Here is a 20,397-nt window from a genome sequence, read left to right on the forward strand (position 1 = left end):
GACAGTCCTCTGCATAAAAAAGGGACACTTTGAGAGGTCATTGGATCACAGATAAAGGATGCTGGCGAGCAAAATGGAAAATGAGACAGAAGGAATGTGTCTGCTCCGGCCGGTCACACTGTAATTAAAAAAACCTGCAGCTTCCCGACCTCTCCAGCCAATTGACTGCAATGACAGCCGCTATCACCCCTTCAAAGGCAATCTAAAAACACCCTGTCATGTTTACTGATAAACGGTTTTTCCTTTTCTTTGAAGTAACAGAAGAAAGTATTTGCCCATGGATTGGGGAGGGTGGTGGTTTCAAGTGGGACTATGACTGAGTGCATCGCTGTAGAGCTGATGACATCACCCCCTGCCTCAACCAAGCCCTCGTGTATTTGTTTGGCTTTGTGTCCGTTGCTGTGCACACCGCTTTCAAGGTCAAAAGCACCATCGCTGCTGAGTGTGTGATATCAAAATTAGGGTAATGGAGGGTGGTCACACATAGACAATGGGCCACTGGAAACTATGGGAGCATTTCCCCAAATTACTCCCTGCCAGAAGCCAGATTTGACCATCAACTACTGGGTTTAGATATACTCCATGATCTGTTGGTTAGATATCTCCAAAACAACGAGCATGTGATGTTTGTGAGTTATTATTCAAAGAAAAACCACTGCTTTTTAAATTTTAAATACAGGGGAGTAGTGTAATTTGGAAGCTTTCTCTATGAAACCATGCTTAAAAAGAAAAAAGAAAAAAAAAAAAACAGAAACAGAAACTGAAGGCACATTCCTTAATTCGATGACAAAGGATATTACTTGACTAAAGAAACCAAAACAGAAAACAGCTAAAAAGAACAAGGCATCGCAAAATGGTCACATGGGGAGTGGTGGAGCCAATCCCAGCTCACACTGGGTGAGGGCGGGGTACAGCCAGGACAGGTCACCAGTCCATCACAGGGACCAACACACAGAGACAAGCAAACACTCACTCTCAGACCTGCGGACAATTTAGAGTCACCAGTTAGCCTAAACATGACGTCTTTGGACGCTGGGAGGAAACCGGAGTAACTGAAGGAAACCAATTTGGCACAGGGAGAACATACAAACTCCACAGAGAACAGCCCCAGGCCCGGGAACCAAACCCACAACCTTCTTGTTGTGAGGCAACAACACTAATCACTATTCCACCATGCTGCCCCTCAGCTGGGTGTCATCCTAATTGTCATCCTGAATTCAAGGTGAAATTTTGGCATTGTACTCAATATGCTCAGCATTCAAGGTTATCAGTGTAATTGTTCATATCTTCAAATTGCAATTCATTTTACAAAGGTAATTTTTTTGGCAAGCTTATTTAATTGTAACATCTACTGATTGTTAACATGTATTTTGTGCCATACGACCATTATAAATCACAACAATATGGCTATGTAGCATCAACAACTTTAACGATATGTATGTATGGTCATAGCGCTGAGAAGTATGAGCTTCACAGATTTTACAGAAATGGGAACATTAACTGTAGCAGAGGCACAAACAGAAAACAGTGAATGCTGACCAGGTTCACTACTTTCCCCGATAGCCCTTATTTTAGTTTTCAGAAGGACAGGCAGGGAGTGTCTAATGTTGATACACCTGAGGTTTGTGGGCGTGTGTGTGTACTGTATGTGTGTGTGTTTGTGTATTTGTACGTGGCCGTGTGTGTGAGTGAAAGATGTGGTTTGAGCTACGCCCTGCTAATCGTTGCCTGCTGGCTGCACAGTGCTTTGATAGCCGTGCAGGTCTGTGCACTCAATGGTCCCCTTTGTGAATCAGGTGCATTCTTTTCTCCACCATTTTAAATCCCTAGAACAACTGTCTGGACATGAAAATCTAGACAAACATGACCAGGAGCAAAAAAAAAAAAGCAAACATAGACCAAAAAGCCGTTTCATGATTGTCAGCTTAGTTTTCCGTTCACTCACCCCAGCTATAACCCTGTACATAGATGTTTTCAAATTAAACGGTTAATGACATTGATTTGTCTTCAAAGCTCAAGTAGCAAACTTAAACAAATCTCAGATTTATAGCTGCATGAGTTTGCTTTGTATAAAATGTGTTCCAAAAGAAAAACCATGAGCTGATGATCAAGGACTCAGTGGTTCTGGTATGAACACTACTTATTATGGTTAATCAAAGGATGTTAATAATGCATCCTGAGGTCACTTTCCTCTCTCTCTGTCTCTCTCTATCTGTGTGTGGCATAACATGCTGTCGCTCTTTCTCTCGTGTATAGGTCACACACTGTATGTAATCTGTGGTCTAGACATCCCGTGGCTGACTGTGTGCATCTTGTTTGTCTGTCTGTCCAGGGTCCACATTCACCATACTTCAATTTTTCAAAACCGCATTCATCAAAAGAACTGTTTGGCATTTTCAATCAACATATCTTCATTTCTTCTTCGATATTAAAGCTACTGAAATAAAAGAAAATGAGTTTTAAAGGACTCGCCTCGCCAAAGGTTTCATCCGGCTGCTTTTCTGGATCTAGGTCTAAAACACACATTCCTAATTCACCTGGAATATATACACACACACACACACACACACACACACATTTTCCTAATAGAAGATGTTAAAACACCCACAACGGAAGAGTTCTGGGAGGGAGTTTTCTTTAAGTTCCCCAACAAGCCACAGGACAAGGAGGAAGCATGTCTCAAAATGGCTGCGGTTGATATGGCTGGAGAGAACGCTGCCACCCAGCTGTTCACGGAGAAGAACCGGGATAACACAGGCAGTCTGACACAACCTGCAGCAAACTCAGTCCTGGTTACTGTTTGTTAATGTATGAGCAGAGGAGGCTCTGCCCACCATTTATTTATCATCCAAAGTTCATTGTGAACCTCTGTGCCATGCAGTCCCTCAGTGATGTTGGAAGTCTGTACCTAACCTGCAAAAAACAAATACCTCATGCTACAAACAAAGCTCTTATGTCAAAACCATCAGTAATACGAAACATGTCCCATACGGCATGTGCTCGGAAATTATTCCTGTGCAAAATGGCATTTTAGCTTCACTAATTGCAAAAACAAAAATGTGAAATCTAATTTTTCCTGAAAGTGTTATGGTTATAATCTTATATCTGCCCAGAAAATTATAGAAGAGCTGTTGTTTGGACAAACAATAGCCAAACCACCTGTGGTTATTGTTTATTGAGGGAAGTCCTCCCATAACAGTAAAAATTCCTGATGTTAAACCCCTGAGGGCAGCTGAAAGAGAAAGAATACAGAAAACAGGAAAGGAATCTCTGCAATGTCTGCTCTTCTATTTAACTGTATCACCACAGATGGACTGCACTGTACAATACAGAAAACAAAATAGAGATTACAGACATTAGAGACCTTTCTATAACCTACCTAAACAACAGCACAACGGCAGACTACTGCTCTAAATACATCATTAACTTTGTCAACATTTCTCTGATAGGCTTAAGAAAAAGCGAGCCTTATAAACTTCACAAAGGAAAAAAGAAACTTCAGCATGAAGGGCAAACCGACCAACTCTACTGTCACTGCGGCTTTCCCAATTTCAAGACCTGCATCAAATCTTACAAACACGACACAGTCCCACTTTGTAACCAATTTGCAGCAACAAATCGTTGTCTCTGGTCAAAACACAGGGAAAGTGCAGAAGCTGCTCGTACCAGTCTCCACCACAGCTGAGGCAATGGCATCTTCCCCCTTTTACTTTATACCCCAGGAATCTAAATTAGGTTAGTCTAAATCATAAATTGCCTTTTAATCATTGTGTTTGAGACTGCAGGTGAGCAAACCAACAAATCATTGCAGTCTTTCAGTCTACATCTGCTTATCCTCTGCTGTTTCACCCCCTGCTGCAGGAGACCTTGGTGATGATAAAAGCAGTGAGGCCACATGTTCATTTTTCCAATGCTGGCCAGGCTGAGGCGAAAAAGAACAAAGAAAAACCTCCCTTCAAATTGAACCTTGGTGCAGATCCAGTTGGGATCAAAAAGACTATTAGTGATTCATGCAAATGATTGCCAGCCCCTGTCCTATTCTTCTTCATCACATTGTTTACCACTTGGATTTGTTACATTTGACAAATCCGAAACTCTCTCTACAACTAGTGGCAGCTTGACATACAGGGCAATTATTGCCCCTGTGACTGCAGGTCAACAACAGGACTGCTGTCTCCCGTCCAGCCAGTGCCTTCTGTCTTCCATACTGCCAAATAAACAGAGAAAAGCCCTGCCAACTGGTAGTTGCATATCTGTTTGTGTGTGGTACTGGGGGTTGGAGAAAAAAAAACAGCTGAGACTGTTATCGGCCCCAAAGGGCGCACAGCAACGCATGCTAGTGTGATTAACACTGCGTCACCCACAACAGACAGACAACTGTCTCGCAGCTGCCCCGGGCAACCAAGCTCACTGAGGCCCAAGGTGGAGGGCCTTCAGAAGGTATTACCTAAATCACACAGTCCTACTCAGCAATTAAAGCTGAGTCAAAAGCGCTGCTGCTCTGGGTCACATCATGAACCCACTGAATTTACTTCCAAAACTATAGCTACAGGGAGCTACAGTATGTTTTAAAGGCAAAGAGATAACACTCTAACCTCTGTGGGGAATACAGGGCAGACTTCCAGTTAGGTAGAAAGAAATTTCTCAGTGGGAAAAAAGCAGACTTGTCTTGACATGACCATCAAATAGCTTTGAAATTAATTAAAATGTCTTCCTACATCTTCCATAGTAAAACCAGGCCAAAATGTCTGATGCACTTATCTTACTTAACTCTATTATGTCTCATTATTAAATCTAAGATTATCAATATTTACTTCTATGGGCTGTTAAACATAACTGATTGATTAAATTTGTCTTAATAGCAGCGCTGTGGTCTGAAAAAATCCAGTCTACTGTTGAATTTCCTAGAAAACATTATTTCATGTTGGTGAAGAGCATTCCCTTCAAGAGGAAAACACCACTGAACAGTTTCACTGAAACCTCAAAGGAAGATACTTTCAAAAAACTAGTCTACACACTTACACCACAAAATTTGTTTTTCAGTGAACTAGAAACCAGACACTGCTGTGAATTAATAATCAGCCACAGGTGAGAGTCGCAGTAAAATCTGAGCTGCCTCTATCCTGAAAGAGAACACCAATTAAAACACCGTTTGACTTTTTACAATATAATCATCTTGCGTCTTAGGGTCTCGACTCTATTAACTCCAGTGAGGCCTACTGGCAATGTAACCTTTCTCAGAAAAAGGTCACTTCAAAGGCAGCCTGCAGCAAACTAGCATCCGACTTCCAGAGTGGCATGGCACAAAAAAAAGGGGGGGGGGACTTAAAAGGGATTAAAAAGGCCAATTCCAAACAGATTTGTTGCAGAGACAAGCGAGGAGGAGGAGGAGGAGGAGGAGGAGGAGGAGGAGGAGGAGGAGGAAAAGGAGGAAGAACTTAGGAGGAGCACAAGATGGAGAGACTAAATTAGCAAACTGTGAGTTTTTGTGGTCTTGGCAATGGGGAGATCCCAAAGGAGAACTAATGACTGTAGTGGTATCTGGCACAGGGGCCAAGTTTCCTTGACTGCTTTAAAGCCTCCTCCAGTCCACAGCCACCATGTCATGAGCAACATATGCTGAGCGATCTTGCAATTATACTATTATCAAGGTCCTCCCTCTGATTTTCATCTTACAAAGAGTTCGTCCTTTTAGTCCCTCTGAAACAAAAACTCCAAAGTAGATGTTTACTTCTAAGACAGGCGTCTTCTTCAGATCACTTGGGATCAAAATGAAATCTTCATATAAGCTGTGCAGAAGATGCAGTGAATGTTCATCTGCAATACAGTACTACCTTGTCTCAGACCATCAACTATACTGTGCCCACTTTGATTAACACAGCTTTCCCCATCAGGCTTCTGTGTTACTAACAGCATTCCAGATTTTATGAAGAACCTGAATTTCCAAACAAATCCTTTCCTTCAAGTAGAGCTGGGAAAACACATACTGGTGCAAATATGCATTTCAGGGTTATTATTGCAACTACCATTAATTAACATAATGGAAGTTTTATTGTTCACAGGAAATTGCGCTCATTACTTTGAGTCTGACTTTCAAAAACACCCTCAAATCCTGAAAAAAATATGCAGGAGATGTGTCTATTCCATGCAGTGGCCACTTTGACCCATCAGCGGGTCAAAGTGGCCACTGCAACATGTTGTACCTCCATGACCTCTCATCTGTCTTCAGAGCTCTAAACAACAGAGAGAAGTGACCAGTTTTTATTGTCCCGGCATGAGAAAGGGAGTGAGAGCTGCTTAGACTTGATAGATGGGGTCCAACTGGGAGAGTGAGGCCGGGATAAAGGAGCTGTATCCCGCCATAAAACTCTCCCAGGCTGCTCTCAGCCACAGAACCGCCTGCATTTAAGAGTATATGTGTGCGGTTGAGTGTGTGTGTGTGCGTGTGTGTGTGTGTCTGTCTGGAAACAGGGACATGTGTTATCAGAGGGATTCATGCATGTGAGACAGGTTGCAACAACATGATTAAAAAAAAAAAAAAAAACACACAATACAAACCCAAATGCAAGAATCACAGTATGTACTGTACTAGAGAGCGGGAGCAGTTACTGATGTGTGAAGCAAAGCCAAACTCTTGAGTGATGTCATGGCAGACAAAAGCAGAGAGTACAGAGGTATGAGACATGTATCTTCTGTATACAGTGAGTGTTTGAACCAGACTTTGCTGAAACCAGTAAAGCAAGTCTAGACGGGTAGATGCAGCCTAAGCATAAATGGTCAATCTGCTATTTGAAGACTGAGGGGTTGTGGGGGTGGGGGGTGAAGTAACTCATGTTTAGTCATGTTGGAAAATAAATATTTCAAGAAGAAAGAGAAGCAGGTGTTATGACACAATGGCTAGGCTGTGTCTATGGTGAAAAAGAAATGAAATAATGGAAGATATCCCGCTGTAAGAACACAAGCTGCAGTGGGCCAGGGCGGGGCTGGGCTGGACTCCATCGCTCTGTGGACTGCGTAAACTCTTACCATTACAGCAGAAGCCTGTAACTTCAGCACCAAAATGCAACTAAAGTTTAACAAAATGTTCAGTTATATTTTCATGTGTGCCTGCCCACATCATATGCACTCCACCAGCTTCGGTCATCTGGCTAATTTGGATTTTATTCTATTTTTCTTGCTGTGGACAACTAACCTGATCTGCAGCTTTTTGCTTTACTGTTTACCTTCTCAAACGTCTTTTTCATTCAAATATCTCTCAATATTTTTCAACCATGCAGCCATTCACCGACAGAGGTGGCAGGCCCAAATTATAGGCCAAATATATGGGCAATTGCTGCTACATTATTGTTCTTGTCCATTTGTCTCAACTTCCGCTTCCAAATACAACTCCTTTTAACGTTTTGTTTTTTAATCTTATCAATGCGCTAGGGTCACTATTTTTCCTTTTCTGATCAACCACATACCTGTATCCTTCTTGCTCCCCCTGCCTCCATCTCTGTTCTTCTTCAGTACTGCCTTGAACATGGCAAGAGTCCTAGAATCCGCTCCTTATAGCCCCTAGAGGTGAAAAAAAAAAGCTAGTTACAGCCAACGGAAGACAACAAGAGTGCGTCAACTGTCACAGAAGGAGAACAATGAAAATTCCCAGCAACGCACAAACAGGTCCATTTCTATTCAAGGGACAGTGAACTGTCAATTTACTCTTTTTAATAATAAAACCATTCAAACACCTCCATCCTCAAAGACATGCTAGTCTCAAAACTAACCCAACTGTGCAAAGTGTGTCCTCTATTGCCAAACAGAAATGACTGAATAGTCTACATCCGCATTTCATACTGCTTAGCTGGCACCCGCCTGGAAGTTTTCCCACAGCACTCCCAATCCTGCAGGTCATCACTGGAGAGGCACATGGAAAGAATGCTCTAATATTTAAACAGAAAAGGACAAGTTCTGCTATCTCGCTATGCAGGAAAACACTCTCTCAAATGCTCTGAATTCCACATATAATTGATGCTATGCGGCTGAACTTGGGTGTTTGCAACTGTTTTCCATGGTTGTTCCCAGTGAAGTGTGCATTTTGAATCCTTAGGGTGAAGCGCTATAACATGAACTCAAGGTCTTGCCTGGATTTGCCTGTTTACTTAGGAATTATTTATAGTCTCACGTAGTTGGACGACCGTAAAAACACACTTGCCTAAACATAGTTACAACTCCAACAGTTAGTTGTATCAGATTTTTGGTTTCCAGATCCTTCAACACAACTTTAGCGTACCCCATTATATTAATAGCATCAGCGTAATCGCTCCAATGAGAAGAAAAGAATGGTTTCAACCAAATAAGGCCATGTCTTCTGCAAATAAAACACACAGTCCCTGCACTGAGTACTTAACCCCAGGTTTCCAGGCTTTAAATATCTAGCTCCTCTTACTGCTGCTGAGAGGAGCTATCGATTTGCCATTTTTCATTCTTGATGGTGTGAGCTTCTGCGCATTTCTATTCAGCATTGACTAGTCAAATAAACTTTTCATGAGATTTTATTCAACCAAGACAAAATATAAATCTAAGCTATTTATGTAGGCCCAAGGTAACACCTGGATTTGAGTTTTATTTTGAAATACCCAGGAAAACACACAAAAATATAAAGGAAGCCATTCATTTTCCAGCCATGTAGAAGCTCAGTTCAAGTTTCAAAGGATATAACATTAATGTCCTATAGTTATTTTGCATTTTAGAGCTGAGAATTCCTAAACGTGAAGTTTTTCTTTACAAAATAAAGCACATAAATAATAATGATAATGTGCATAAGCTTTGATATATGTAAAAAAAGACTTGATGAGGCAGACAGATGAGTTCTGCACTTATTTACTGATTCTGAGCCGCTGATGTTGCCGGGGTGACAATTCTTGGAACTGTTAGATCATATTACCAACTGCTTCTGCACATCCCATCATAATTTAAAACTGTTTTCACACTGGTATACCTCCAAATTGTTTGCAGAATAGATATATTAGCCTGTCAAAATATCCAGTTTAACGGTTACTGTATAATGAAAATGCCATAAAAAAGAAGCAGCTCATTCATCAGTATTAGCCCATTAAATCAATCATCAATCTTAGCCACGAAATCAAATTGACCAAGTTCACAGACTGTGTCTGCCATACCGCTGTATACCACTAAAACTCTGTTGTTGTTTAACGATGCTCACAAGTCACAGTGATGTGAAAAATGCCTTCAACTTCCTCAAATTAAAAAGGTAAATATAATAACACTGCAAGTACAGCAACAAAGTCTAGTGCTTATTTTCTATTAACACAAGCAGACAGGAAGCATAAACATATATAATTATGTTCATTGAAACTAGAAATATGCAGAGAAACAGATGAGACTTCTGAAAGTGGAGGGTTAGGGTTACAACACGTCATAACACGACTGAAACTATAACATGGCTGTGTATAACAGCTCTGGGACAGAGACTTTTAGGTAAACACTAAATCATCACATTTTCACAAAAACTATGTTTAAATGCCAAACATATTATATGTGTTTAGTGAAAGCAAAGTACAGCTGATTTTTATTTTTTTTTGTTGTTGTTGTTGTTATTAAATTAAATTAAATAAAAAGATGTACAGGGCAATGTAAAGTTTTGTCTTGACTTGACTTGAGCTGTAAGACAACAGGAGAAAAGTTCCACTCTTATTCTATCAAGTTGAGGAATGTATCCCCTGGTTTCCTCTGCTAACGATAACAAAGGACACAACAGCAAGGCAAACGTCAGGCGTGATGATCTGTCACGTCAAAGTATTGCAGCAGTATAGTATGATATAGCGCGGGGCTTTAGTCCCACCAGTAATACTGCTGACAGCTATGTGGGAGCTGGCTGCTCATCTCCACAGTAACAATAAACATCACCCAGGTTAAACCACAGGAAATGAAAAACGCCCTCTTGAAACTCCAAAAGCCAACATGACAAATTCCTTCCATCCCCACCTCCCCCATCACAGCCACCAGACGCACTCAGCCAGCTCCCACTCTGAGAGAGACATGAGGTGCCTTTCAATTAAGAGTTTTTATCCTGAGGTGGACATTTAAGCCCTGATAACTGTGTGAATGAAAGCCTGACAGGTCTGTGTTAATACTGATTCAACAGTGACGGTGATCATACTATATATTGTAAACAATGTAAAATCAGTGTTGCATCCTATAATAGTGTGATATTCCTCCCTGGAGCGAATTCTTGCTGTGTGACAGCTAAGACACTTGACGGCAACAGCCACAGATGTCCACAGATCAAGTTGATGTCATTATTTTGCTTACTCTGCGGTACAGTAAGTAATGCACCGCTTGCTCTTCCCACAAATTAACCATGAATCCAATCTGAATCCACCTTCTCCAGCGTCTCCAGATGTTTCAGCGTTGATAGACAGCATAACAGCAGCACTGGGTCAGTTATGAAAATATCTGAATTTCCTGTACAAACATCAGTTTAAGTTTCACTAAGAAGCGGCAACTTAGATGGCACTGAATCTATTTATACACAAGGAGATGCCCATTATAGCATAATGAAGACAACGTATCCATGCCCGGCAGAGTATTCAAGTCTTGTGTATTTATTTGAAAAAAGGCATGAAGACAGGATATGTTGATGCTGCTTAAGCTTTAGGCTGTGGTAGATAAGGAATATGGAAAAGGTCAATGGAATCACAGTCTGAATACTACAATCGTCCTCAGCAAAGATAGCTGAGACTAAGCTGTACAGCAGGTGAGCTGTCACTGTGGTCTTGGTGAGAAAATGTCTCAGTGAGGAGTCATGGACATGTATCCAATAGGACGTGCATTAAGATTCTTCAGGTCTTGTAAATCAGGTCCATCTCAGTGAGTTTAAACTTTGTTTGGATATTAGCCATAGCCCCTTAGAAGGGCCCTTCCTTTATAACAACAGAGAAGTGAAAGGCCTACAGTTGGTCACAGGTCTTCGTGGACACACTGGATGAGGAGAGAAAACACACTAAGAACATTCACATTTATCCAGGCAAACAGCAGTCGATTGTGCCTGTGATCCCACTTATTCTCTGATGTGAGAAGACAACCAGCCCAACCATCAAAAGTCTTCAGGTCAGGTCAGATCTATAACATGTTGGCTGTCCGTTACGTCGGAACTGCTCACGGTGGCACTAAAGAGGATTTTAGTCTATATTACCATGTGTAGGTGGTTTCCTTTCAGGCAGGAGGAGAGAAATCGGAGGGTCAGCGTTGTTAAAAGGTGCCTCAGGGGTATCAACACGTGTGTTTTACAGGTCACCATTGAACTGATAGAGTTCAAACTCATACAAGTTGTGAAGAAGAAAGGATGTTCACCTGCACAATGCTGATGTGACATGCGGTTAATGGGGCCATCATCCTACACCGCAGTCAACTGCGAAGACAGCTATATATAGCACAGCAATATCATTGTTTGTCCCAGTCGCCTCTGACAGGAAAGCATTTCACATACGCTGGCATTTGGTGAGGTGATGCCGGCTTTGTCCTCTGTTAGGCGGCAGACAGTGGACAGAGAGCAGCGTTAAGCTCGGATCAACTCCATCACTCTTCCAGAACCATTTTCCACCTGATGATTTCATCTTTCCCTGCTGAAAACACCCTGTCAGCTCTTTTTGTCAACTGATTCTACATGAGTGATGACACTCAGATTTCCATGCCGTCGCCATAGTAACATATAGATCATCACTATAGAATGACCTTCAAGCTTTTTGATAAAACACAGCCTAAAAGTGATATTTTAAAATATTCCCGTGAACTCTATAATTATCTTTTCTTTTGTTGTTCATTCTCCCAGTGCAGGAAATAGGCCGGGTCTGGATGGTGAGTTCAAGTGGTCCATAAACAATGGGAAGTTTGCGAACCAACCCTAGAAGGAGGAAGTGCAGGGAGTAGGTATGAAGGACAACACAGTCAGTGTCAGCCATTTTAAGCAAATGTTGTTATTCACACTCACATGAGTGGAAGGGAAATAACAAAAGAGCAGACATTTTTATGTAAGAAGTTTCCTGCCCGGCCCTCCACCTTCCAGATCAGGAGAAGCACAGCTCCATCTTATAATCAGCAAAGAGAGAAATGTCTTGGTACAGTAACAGCTGGGCCTCAGTGTGCAAAGACAATATTCAGTTTGTTAAAATAATACTACAGCCAACTTGTATCATGTGACGGGCAAGCACATCCTCAGATAACACAGGTTGTTGCGCCATAAAAAAAAAAAAGGTTTTACAGGTAGATAGAATGATTTATTCACAACTATATATAATATTAAAACTAAGGGTGTGGCAGAGAATTACCCAGTGGTCTCTCTGGCACCTCTGAAAATGAGGATAGTCAGTATTGGAGGGTATGCAGCAGCATTGTGTCATTCCTTTTGGAAATCATTGAAAGCTAATTGCCAGCAATTAAGGAAGTTTTTCTCTTCAAGGACGCTTTTACACATAAATAAAAGTGGTGAGTTACAGTGAGTGAGCACTTTAGGTAAGATTGTGTAAAAGAAGAACATATTCATCAGTGGAGTTTCGTTCTGGGTAAAATCATTACATCTTTACTGAAGCAAGACTAGTTGTTCTGGCACAACGTGTGGTGTTATTCACAAACATGGTAATGGAACCGTCTGAGACAATACTGTCCCTGGGGAGTATTCTTCCAAAGTTAATTATAAGGAAACAAGCTGATGTTCACTTAAATTTGACCTGTGTGAATATTTGACTTTAGTTTATTACATCGTCCCATCATAGACAGTCAGATTCAAATTTCTAGCTCAGGGGCAAAGCCGGCTCTTTCTTTTCACTGAGGTGGACCAGCCACATGGCTCAGCATGAAATTAAAAAGGATAACAAGTCTGATCCACTCATTAAACTGCCATGGGAAAGAGCCTGTCATTTTGGGAAGAGTGATTTGGCCTCCGTGCCCATTGTCTTAATATGACTGATTGAATCCAGACGCAGGCCTCTGTGCATCGGGGAAACGCGGGCCTTTTCATCCCAGCTGTGCTGCCCTAGAAGTGTCAAGGCATGTTTTAAAGAGCAATCATTGCTGTGCATTTACAGTTCCACCCCGGGCTCTGGAAACTGACTGAATATGAAACTAAATTAGTTGTATAAGACAAGATATTGCACATCCTCTCCAAATAAATATCACCCTCCCTGCTTCACACAAATTAAAATCGGAACTGGGCTCGCCATGGGCTTACATATAACCTACAATGATTTAGCTTGACAGATAAGTCAGCTGTGTGGGTTTATGGATGAGTTAACATGTGAAACGGGATTTCAGAAACCTGTTTCTCTACTTTTTCTTTTCTGTCAAATTCGACTCAACTCTTTCCACTGTAATTACACACCAAGCTACCGCTCTGCTGAAATCAACCAGCTGCTGATCCAACTGCACACTGAGTTACAACAACCAGTTCCCCAGAGTTATAGTCATTAATTCCCATTGTCGCTGCTGATTAAACTTTATTATGCTATTATGGATTCAGTATAGCAATCAAGCGTTAGTGAACATCTGGACTTAAAAAAAAATAATAAAGCTGTATCATTGTTGCTCCCAGTTAATTCAGGATTAGCTTCCCAGGATGCCTGGTATTTGATCAGGAGTCAAACATTAACAAGTAGTGTTTAAAGTCTACAGGAAGTTTCAGCAAACACTGATATTCTCTCATATTAAGGTTTGTCGGTCAGAGGGCCAAACAAATGATTCATTTTACAGATCTTATTCTAGAGTTACAGCAATGTGGCAGACTTAAATCCACTGACAAACCAGCATAGCCAGAAAGGCCAGATAAATCCCAGTATTAAGGATTTCAGCCAGTAAACTTTCACCGGGGATTCAGAACCAAAAACCACTTAACAGATAAGATGTCACCAACACTTGAAGGTCACAGTGAAGGAAATTTCCTCAAACCAAGTTCTGGGATGTAAAGCTTAGTCGGCCTCATGTAACAGGGTTAGGGTTAGCTGTGCCAGATAAAATACAAATGCTATGTTGAGACTTAGTGAGGAAGGCACATCAAAATGGTCGTTAGCGCCGTTACCCCACACCAACAAAGTTGTGGGTTTGATTCCCAGGCCCGGGGCCTTTCTGTGTGGAGTTTGCATGTTCTCCTCGCACCTCTGTGGGTTTACTGAATGTTTGCTTGTCATCGATTTGTCAGCCATGCGATGAACTGGCTACCTGTCCAGGGTAAACTGCCCCCCCACCTAAGATACCAGCTTAGATTGGCACCAGCACCCCCCCCAAAAAAAGGTGTCATAGTTCAAAGGCATTAGCTCCACATAGGATGGCGCCTCGACTTCAATCTATTGCTATATCTAGAAAAAGGAAGCCTTTGTTTGTCATACTTGCACAATTTGCCCGCATACTCTACTAAACAATCCATCAGTACTTTCAGTCAGGTGCACTCTGCTTACAGACTCATTAGCAGAGACAAATTTACATCAAAACAAGATTTGAGTCAATGATCCATTGTTATGACAGGAAAACATTCAAGCTCTGTGCAATAGTGTTACAACTATTTCCAAATCCCCAAGGGCTCAGGGCCACCTCACTGTGAAATGATGAAGTGCATGAGGGCTTTGTTCAAGGGAATATCATCCCCACCATTAAACTGACAATGTTATCTTGAAAAAAAGGAAACTGTAAAAATTTAGATGAGCCAACAAAATAAATATTCAAATTTTAACACTTTTTTCAGTTTGCTGGTCACAAAAATTTCACTGTCAAATAAGATTTAACAAAGTGCTGTCGCCCTTCCAACCATGATATCTGGAGTCCTTACACCTTCCTGCACCCAACTTCAATTCAAATGTGAGAGGGTCCAGAGCTTAGGGACGGTATTTGACCTGAGAGTTAGAGTCTATGGCTTTAGGCAATGTGGTCAAATGCTATTTTCTAATATAGGAAGGAAATATTTGCGTCACGATGGAATTAATGTCATTTAAACCTTTTAGTCTAATTCAATCATCATTCAATCATTGTAGTCATTCTTGCAAGCGACTTGCCACTAATACTGAACAGCTCGCTGTGGAATGTCTAAGACACTCTGCACCTCTGAACCTTTCTCTTTCTCTCTCCAGGGTTTGACAAAAATGTAAATCAGTAACAGCTGTGACTAAGAAGCGTTTCCAAACACACACGTGCTCCACATGCAAGCATTAGTGCATATATGCATGCGCGCAGACCCTGGAAATATGTGCATGCTCTTTCACCTGGACTTTCAACTCATGCTGCAGAAAGATACTGTACCGTTGTTAAAATAAACTCATTACTGGTAAGTAACTTTGAGGAATGCCTCATACTTGGACCCGAGCCAGCGCTATCACTGCAACACAAAGGCAACTCAATCTGCAGGGCTGTCATTTTGTAACGTTTCTGGGCTAAATGAAAATGAGGCAATCAAATGTTAAGGCAAGCATGTTGATATATGAACTGTCATGAGCTGTTTTAAGAAACAAGCGCACTTTACCAGAAGGCCTGACACAAGCATGTGACCCTTGGTCCAGTACCTAGAAGTAATGCAATTCATTCATAGCTCACTTTATGGTGTCCATAATATCCATCCTGAACGGATCATGAATAATAATATTAACATTTTCTGTGGTAGCCATGTTCTGCAGCTGTGACCACTTCAGATGCTTCGCGTCATTCCTGACATCAAACACTAAACAACTTGCCTTTGTTCAAGTCTCAGGAGCTCAGGAAGTGAATGCTCCTGCTATTGCACCATCATTCAACATCCAACACTTCTTCTTCTAAAAGTTTGCAACACAGAAAGGTGTATGGTGTATTGTATGATAGAATTCCACTTGTTCAGGAGATCAGGGCTCATCTAAAAATGGACTAGGATGCACCACAGTTCAGAATAAATGTTAGTATTCAAGAGTGTATAAAAACAACAGGCAGCCTGCTGACAGCAAAGGTCCTGAACCCAACTAACATCTAAATGTCTGTCCTTCCTATTGGAACCATGTGCCCATACAGTGAAGGGCCCCTTTCAAAAGTACAAAATAATGACCACCATCACCAACAACAACTCAGTGTGTGCTGTCTGTCAGGTCACTGGCTCCAAAACCTTTCTCTCCTCAGCTACAACAATGAAACTCCGATGCCAGCATCTGTTACTGGCCAACTGGCCGGGAACCATGGGAACCAAGCTCTTTGGAGTCTGGGACGGAGACTCTTGTGGCACTTTCAATAAGACATGCGCTCTGTAGTACAAAAATCTCATAACAGTGCAGTTGGTGGACAATCAGGGCAGCTGTAGCTTCAGTTTGGAAGCATGCAAATCCACAGTAATAGTTCCATAATGTGCGTAAAATTGCCTGAAATTGTGTTGGACAGTTAATACTGAATATCTCCAGGTTAAGTCAGCACGCTTGCCAGCAGCTAAGCCAGCTACACCTTTTGAATGGAAAATGGAAAATCAAGCCTGTATTTACAGAGGAATCGACACTGAAGTTAGACCGGGACACATAACCTGACACAGGAAGTGGGATTCTTTCAGGATGGGATGAGAGGTTGTGAGGCGACGAAGTCCTCATTGCACTTGCTGTGTGGACTAACTCAATCAATGACCTGATGCACCTCAAATGATCAAAAGTCCATTATGTCATTTCCAAGGAATTCCTCAGAAGGGGAAAAACATGGAGCTTGGATTTTCAAAGCACCTGGCTGAGTTACAGGGGGATTCATCTGCAGAAAATATGCTGAAGCAAGCAAATGTCCAATTCAGCCAGTGGTCAGACTTCAATGACTCAATCTATGTGGGCGGACAAGATTACAGTGCTTTTGCCTGAAGCCTAGCCGTATATCTGGGCTGGGTTTGGCTTTCAAAACCACCGCATCCAATCACAAACTACAGACTAACATTAGCATCAAACAAGACCACACAGCCATAAGAAAAGTAATGATCTGCATCTGCATCCCAGCGAACTGGACGGTACTCCACAATAAACAGTATTCACCTTCAAAGGTTCTGCTAGAAGGTGCTCGTCCTTGGGCAGGTTAGGACCACAACACAGTTATTATTCATATACATTTTTGTCTTTTTTTTGGGGGGGGGGTTAAACATTGAAACCCTAAAAAGGAGTTGCCCAGGACCAAGATCCAACGATAAACAATAAGCAGTGATAGAAAAGTGAGAACAGACTAAGACTGTTCATTCGTTCATGTACCGATGGGTAGTCCCTGCAGAAGTGAAAATATCTGCTTATGGTGGTGTTGGTTGGACAAAACACAAAAGTTTGGGACTTTATGAAATTATAAACAGAAAATCATCAGGCTGAACCTATTTCAGAGGCAATCATAGACGATGCCATGTGCTGAAGTGGACTCCACTAACATAAATCACATGCTGCCTTCCAGACCAAATGTTAAAACAGCAACAACAACAACAACAACAACAACAACAACAACAACAACAACAACAGTAACAACAGTAACAACAAGAACAACAACAAACTGCTGCCTGTCAACCGACCGATCTCCTCAGTGGGACTCTTTCTAAAAGCGGACTGTTACACATTACCTGAGTCAGAGCTCGAGTTGAACCCGATCTGAGCTCAGACTGGAGAAAAGACAGCAGACAGGAAGAAGAGCTCAGGAGAGGGCAAAGAGCCGAGAAAGGAACACCCCGCCGGGCTTTTCCGTCCCGACATGTCTCCGACAAAGTGCCCCTAAAAGTCTGACTTGTCTGCGGACTTCCTGAGCTTTTCCTCGGCTCCCTCCAACACCGAGCCCTTAAATCTTACCTGATCAATGTCATCGATACACAAAAGTGCCACAAGAAGTTTTGCGTCCCCCCCCCCAGCGTATCTCCACACACGGACTCAACACCCACTTGATCCAGCACGGTAATCTACGGGACGCCGGACTCCTCCCCCCCCCGCCTCCCCCCGCCTCCCCCCGCCCCGCATGAGGTCATCGCACAGGGCAGGCAACCAAGACAGCCTGGCCCAACATCCCGTCTCCTCCGCCTGCCCCTCCACTCCCACGTTTCTCTGTGCATGCCTCATGGACACGACAAGATGCTGGAGAAGTGGGGTTTATGTTTTAGGACAATTGAGCTGCATGCCTGCTTTTGAAATGGTGAGACCTTCAAAAACAGCCAGCCCCCTCAAATCCACATTCCTAGAAAATTCCTCTAAAAATCTGCAACTACTTCTAACTTCAGCAAACCATAAATATCTGTATTTTTCCTGCTATGAATACCTGACCTCATAGAAAGTTAAGCTTCAGTAGGCCATTAAATAATAATAATAATAATAATAATAATGAAAAGGTCAGAAACAGCTTGTGTTCGGATCCCTTTGGACTCTGCTTATTTTGTCCCACTGAAAACATTTCAGCTTTAAAACTGTATTGTAAGAATTCTTTGATTATTTGTAATGCTGATTCAAAAGTAGGACTGCTGTGTCCAACTGAGCCTAGAATTTTTTAAGGAATCAGTTTTAAATTTAGGAAAACACCTGATTGCAGGGTGAAAGTATCTAAAATATTTTAATTTCGATGGGTTACTTTTCAGCCATTTTGTGTGCTAATAAACATGTTCCACTAGGTTACATTTCAAAGCTGAGCTGATTTAGTTTATCACTGAAAACGTCTGCATTGATTAGTAATCAAGAATGATTCCTAACGATACTTCCATCTCATATCAAGATAGCATTGATGTGCGATGGATTGATCGCATGCCTGTCATTTCCTGCCACTTTGCAGAGAGACATAAAAACAACCATAAATTACGATCCATTGCTACATTAAACCCTCAAACTGTGTAAAAAAGCAGCCGGCACCACCTGGACTGGTTGCAACAATAAAACACTGCTCTTCATGAATGTTTTATCTCTCTGAAAGGAGCTGGTCTTGTTGATGGGCTAGGCATGATATATTTAACCACCAATATTTCTTTAGTTTTACTTCGCCAAAATGCAATTTTGCAGATCTTGCACGTGAATTGAGTGTTTTCACTTTTTACATTTTGTTGTTTCATTGAAGTGAAAAACTTTTCCCATCAGTGTCTGTCTCAGGCACTCTTTACTCTGAAGTACTAATTGATGCCTTCATTTAAAATTACCACTTGTCCCACAGTTAACAATCACAGTAATTATATTGTGCAATTTCCTCCTTGCTGATGGACAGTGGAGGAGGGTGGTTCGAATCAAGAGTCAAAGCGTTTATGTAAATGTTGTGTAATTGATTTAGGCCTGAATTAGTGGCTTTTAAAAGCAGGATGTCACTCAGCAGCTCTCTGTGCACTGATGTGTCTGGGTGTGCTGTGGACTTCTTGACGATAGCATTTCATCTGGTTTAATTCAAATGTTATTTCTGTGGAGAGACCAAACTTCTGTCAAGGTAACACAGAATCGAAAGGTTTCCAGTGATGCCAATGCAGCAGCACAGCTGTAATTAAAGGTACGCGACTTCAGGGCCTTCCAAACTCAGCCTGGGCTGGCAAGCGAGGCTCGCAAAACGCCTTAGTCTATGGCGACCTCATGAGGCAACAATGTTTCACGCAGCTTCTTTTTTATTGGCAAAATGGGTATTCAGCAACAGATAAATGCTATTTTTAAAACTGTAACTATGCACTGAGATAATCTTTGTTATTGGAGCATAGGCATACAGGAGTAACAGGAGTAGGCTACACTTTGGGAATCCAAAGCACATCCTCTCCTCAGTGTGAGACGGCATCACACAGCCGGTGTGCACTGTTTTCTCAGCAGTGTGGTGGGCGTCGCAGGGTCACCCAGGCTCCTCAGATGGCTGGGAATGGGCAGACACTGGCAGAGACGCAGACCATGTCTGCAAGGCGTAAGACCACCAACTGCTCCAATCTTCAAACAGAGCCAGAGAGGTCTCTGAACTTCAGACACAGATGGTGTCAGAGGCATGTGTGAACAGCATGAGCATCACAGAGAATTTAAGGTCGACACATTGTGTTTACAAGGCTATCATCATGTACTTTGTTGGCTATAAAGTGAGCAGCCGATATTGTTTGTGGACTTTCTTTCATAAAGAGACACGGATTAACACAACAACATGATGCACATCGCACACGGACAAGGGGAATGTTGTGCAATCAATGCTTCTGCTTTTTTCTTCACCTGAAGGAAAATATTTTCATGAAATTTGATGTTTGACGGCAGTGAAAAGATGTTGGCACTGAATAACCTTCCAACTAACAAAACGCAGTTTGTTTTGGAAGTTGAATTTATATTGCGATGGAAGAAATAGGATATTTGGTAAAGCTGACTCGTTTCACATGAGAAATTTTGACATAAAACAATAAGAAAGCGGCTGGTGTAGGTGACACAATGAGAGAAAAGCCCTCTCTAAAAAAGATGTTGATGGACTTTCTTCATGTCT

At 41.9% G+C, this 20,397-nt stretch overlaps 1 protein-coding gene across 1 annotated transcript in view; it reads right to left on the minus strand.

The window, feature by feature from the left end:
• The window catches only part of tanc1b (tetratricopeptide repeat, ankyrin repeat and coiled-coil containing 1b), an 84,403-nt gene extending 66,506 nt beyond the window's left edge, over positions 1 to 17,897 (minus strand). The window contains exons 1-2 of the mRNA XM_029531007.1: positions 17,787 to 17,897; positions 7,464 to 7,557 (exon numbers count right to left, since the gene is read on the minus strand). Of these exons, the coding sequence (XP_029386867.1) occupies positions 7,464 to 7,524 (61 nt within the window). The 5' untranslated portion in view covers positions 7,525 to 7,557; positions 17,787 to 17,897. The remainder of the gene's footprint in view (positions 1 to 7,463; positions 7,558 to 17,786) is intronic.
• Positions 17,898 to 20,397: the final 2,500 nt, after the last annotated feature.

The sequence above is a fragment of the Echeneis naucrates genome, chromosome 21 (genome assembly GCF_900963305.1).
Source record: "Echeneis naucrates chromosome 21, fEcheNa1.1, whole genome shotgun sequence".
Lineage (NCBI taxonomy): Eukaryota > Metazoa > Chordata > Actinopteri > Carangiformes > Echeneidae > Echeneis > Echeneis naucrates.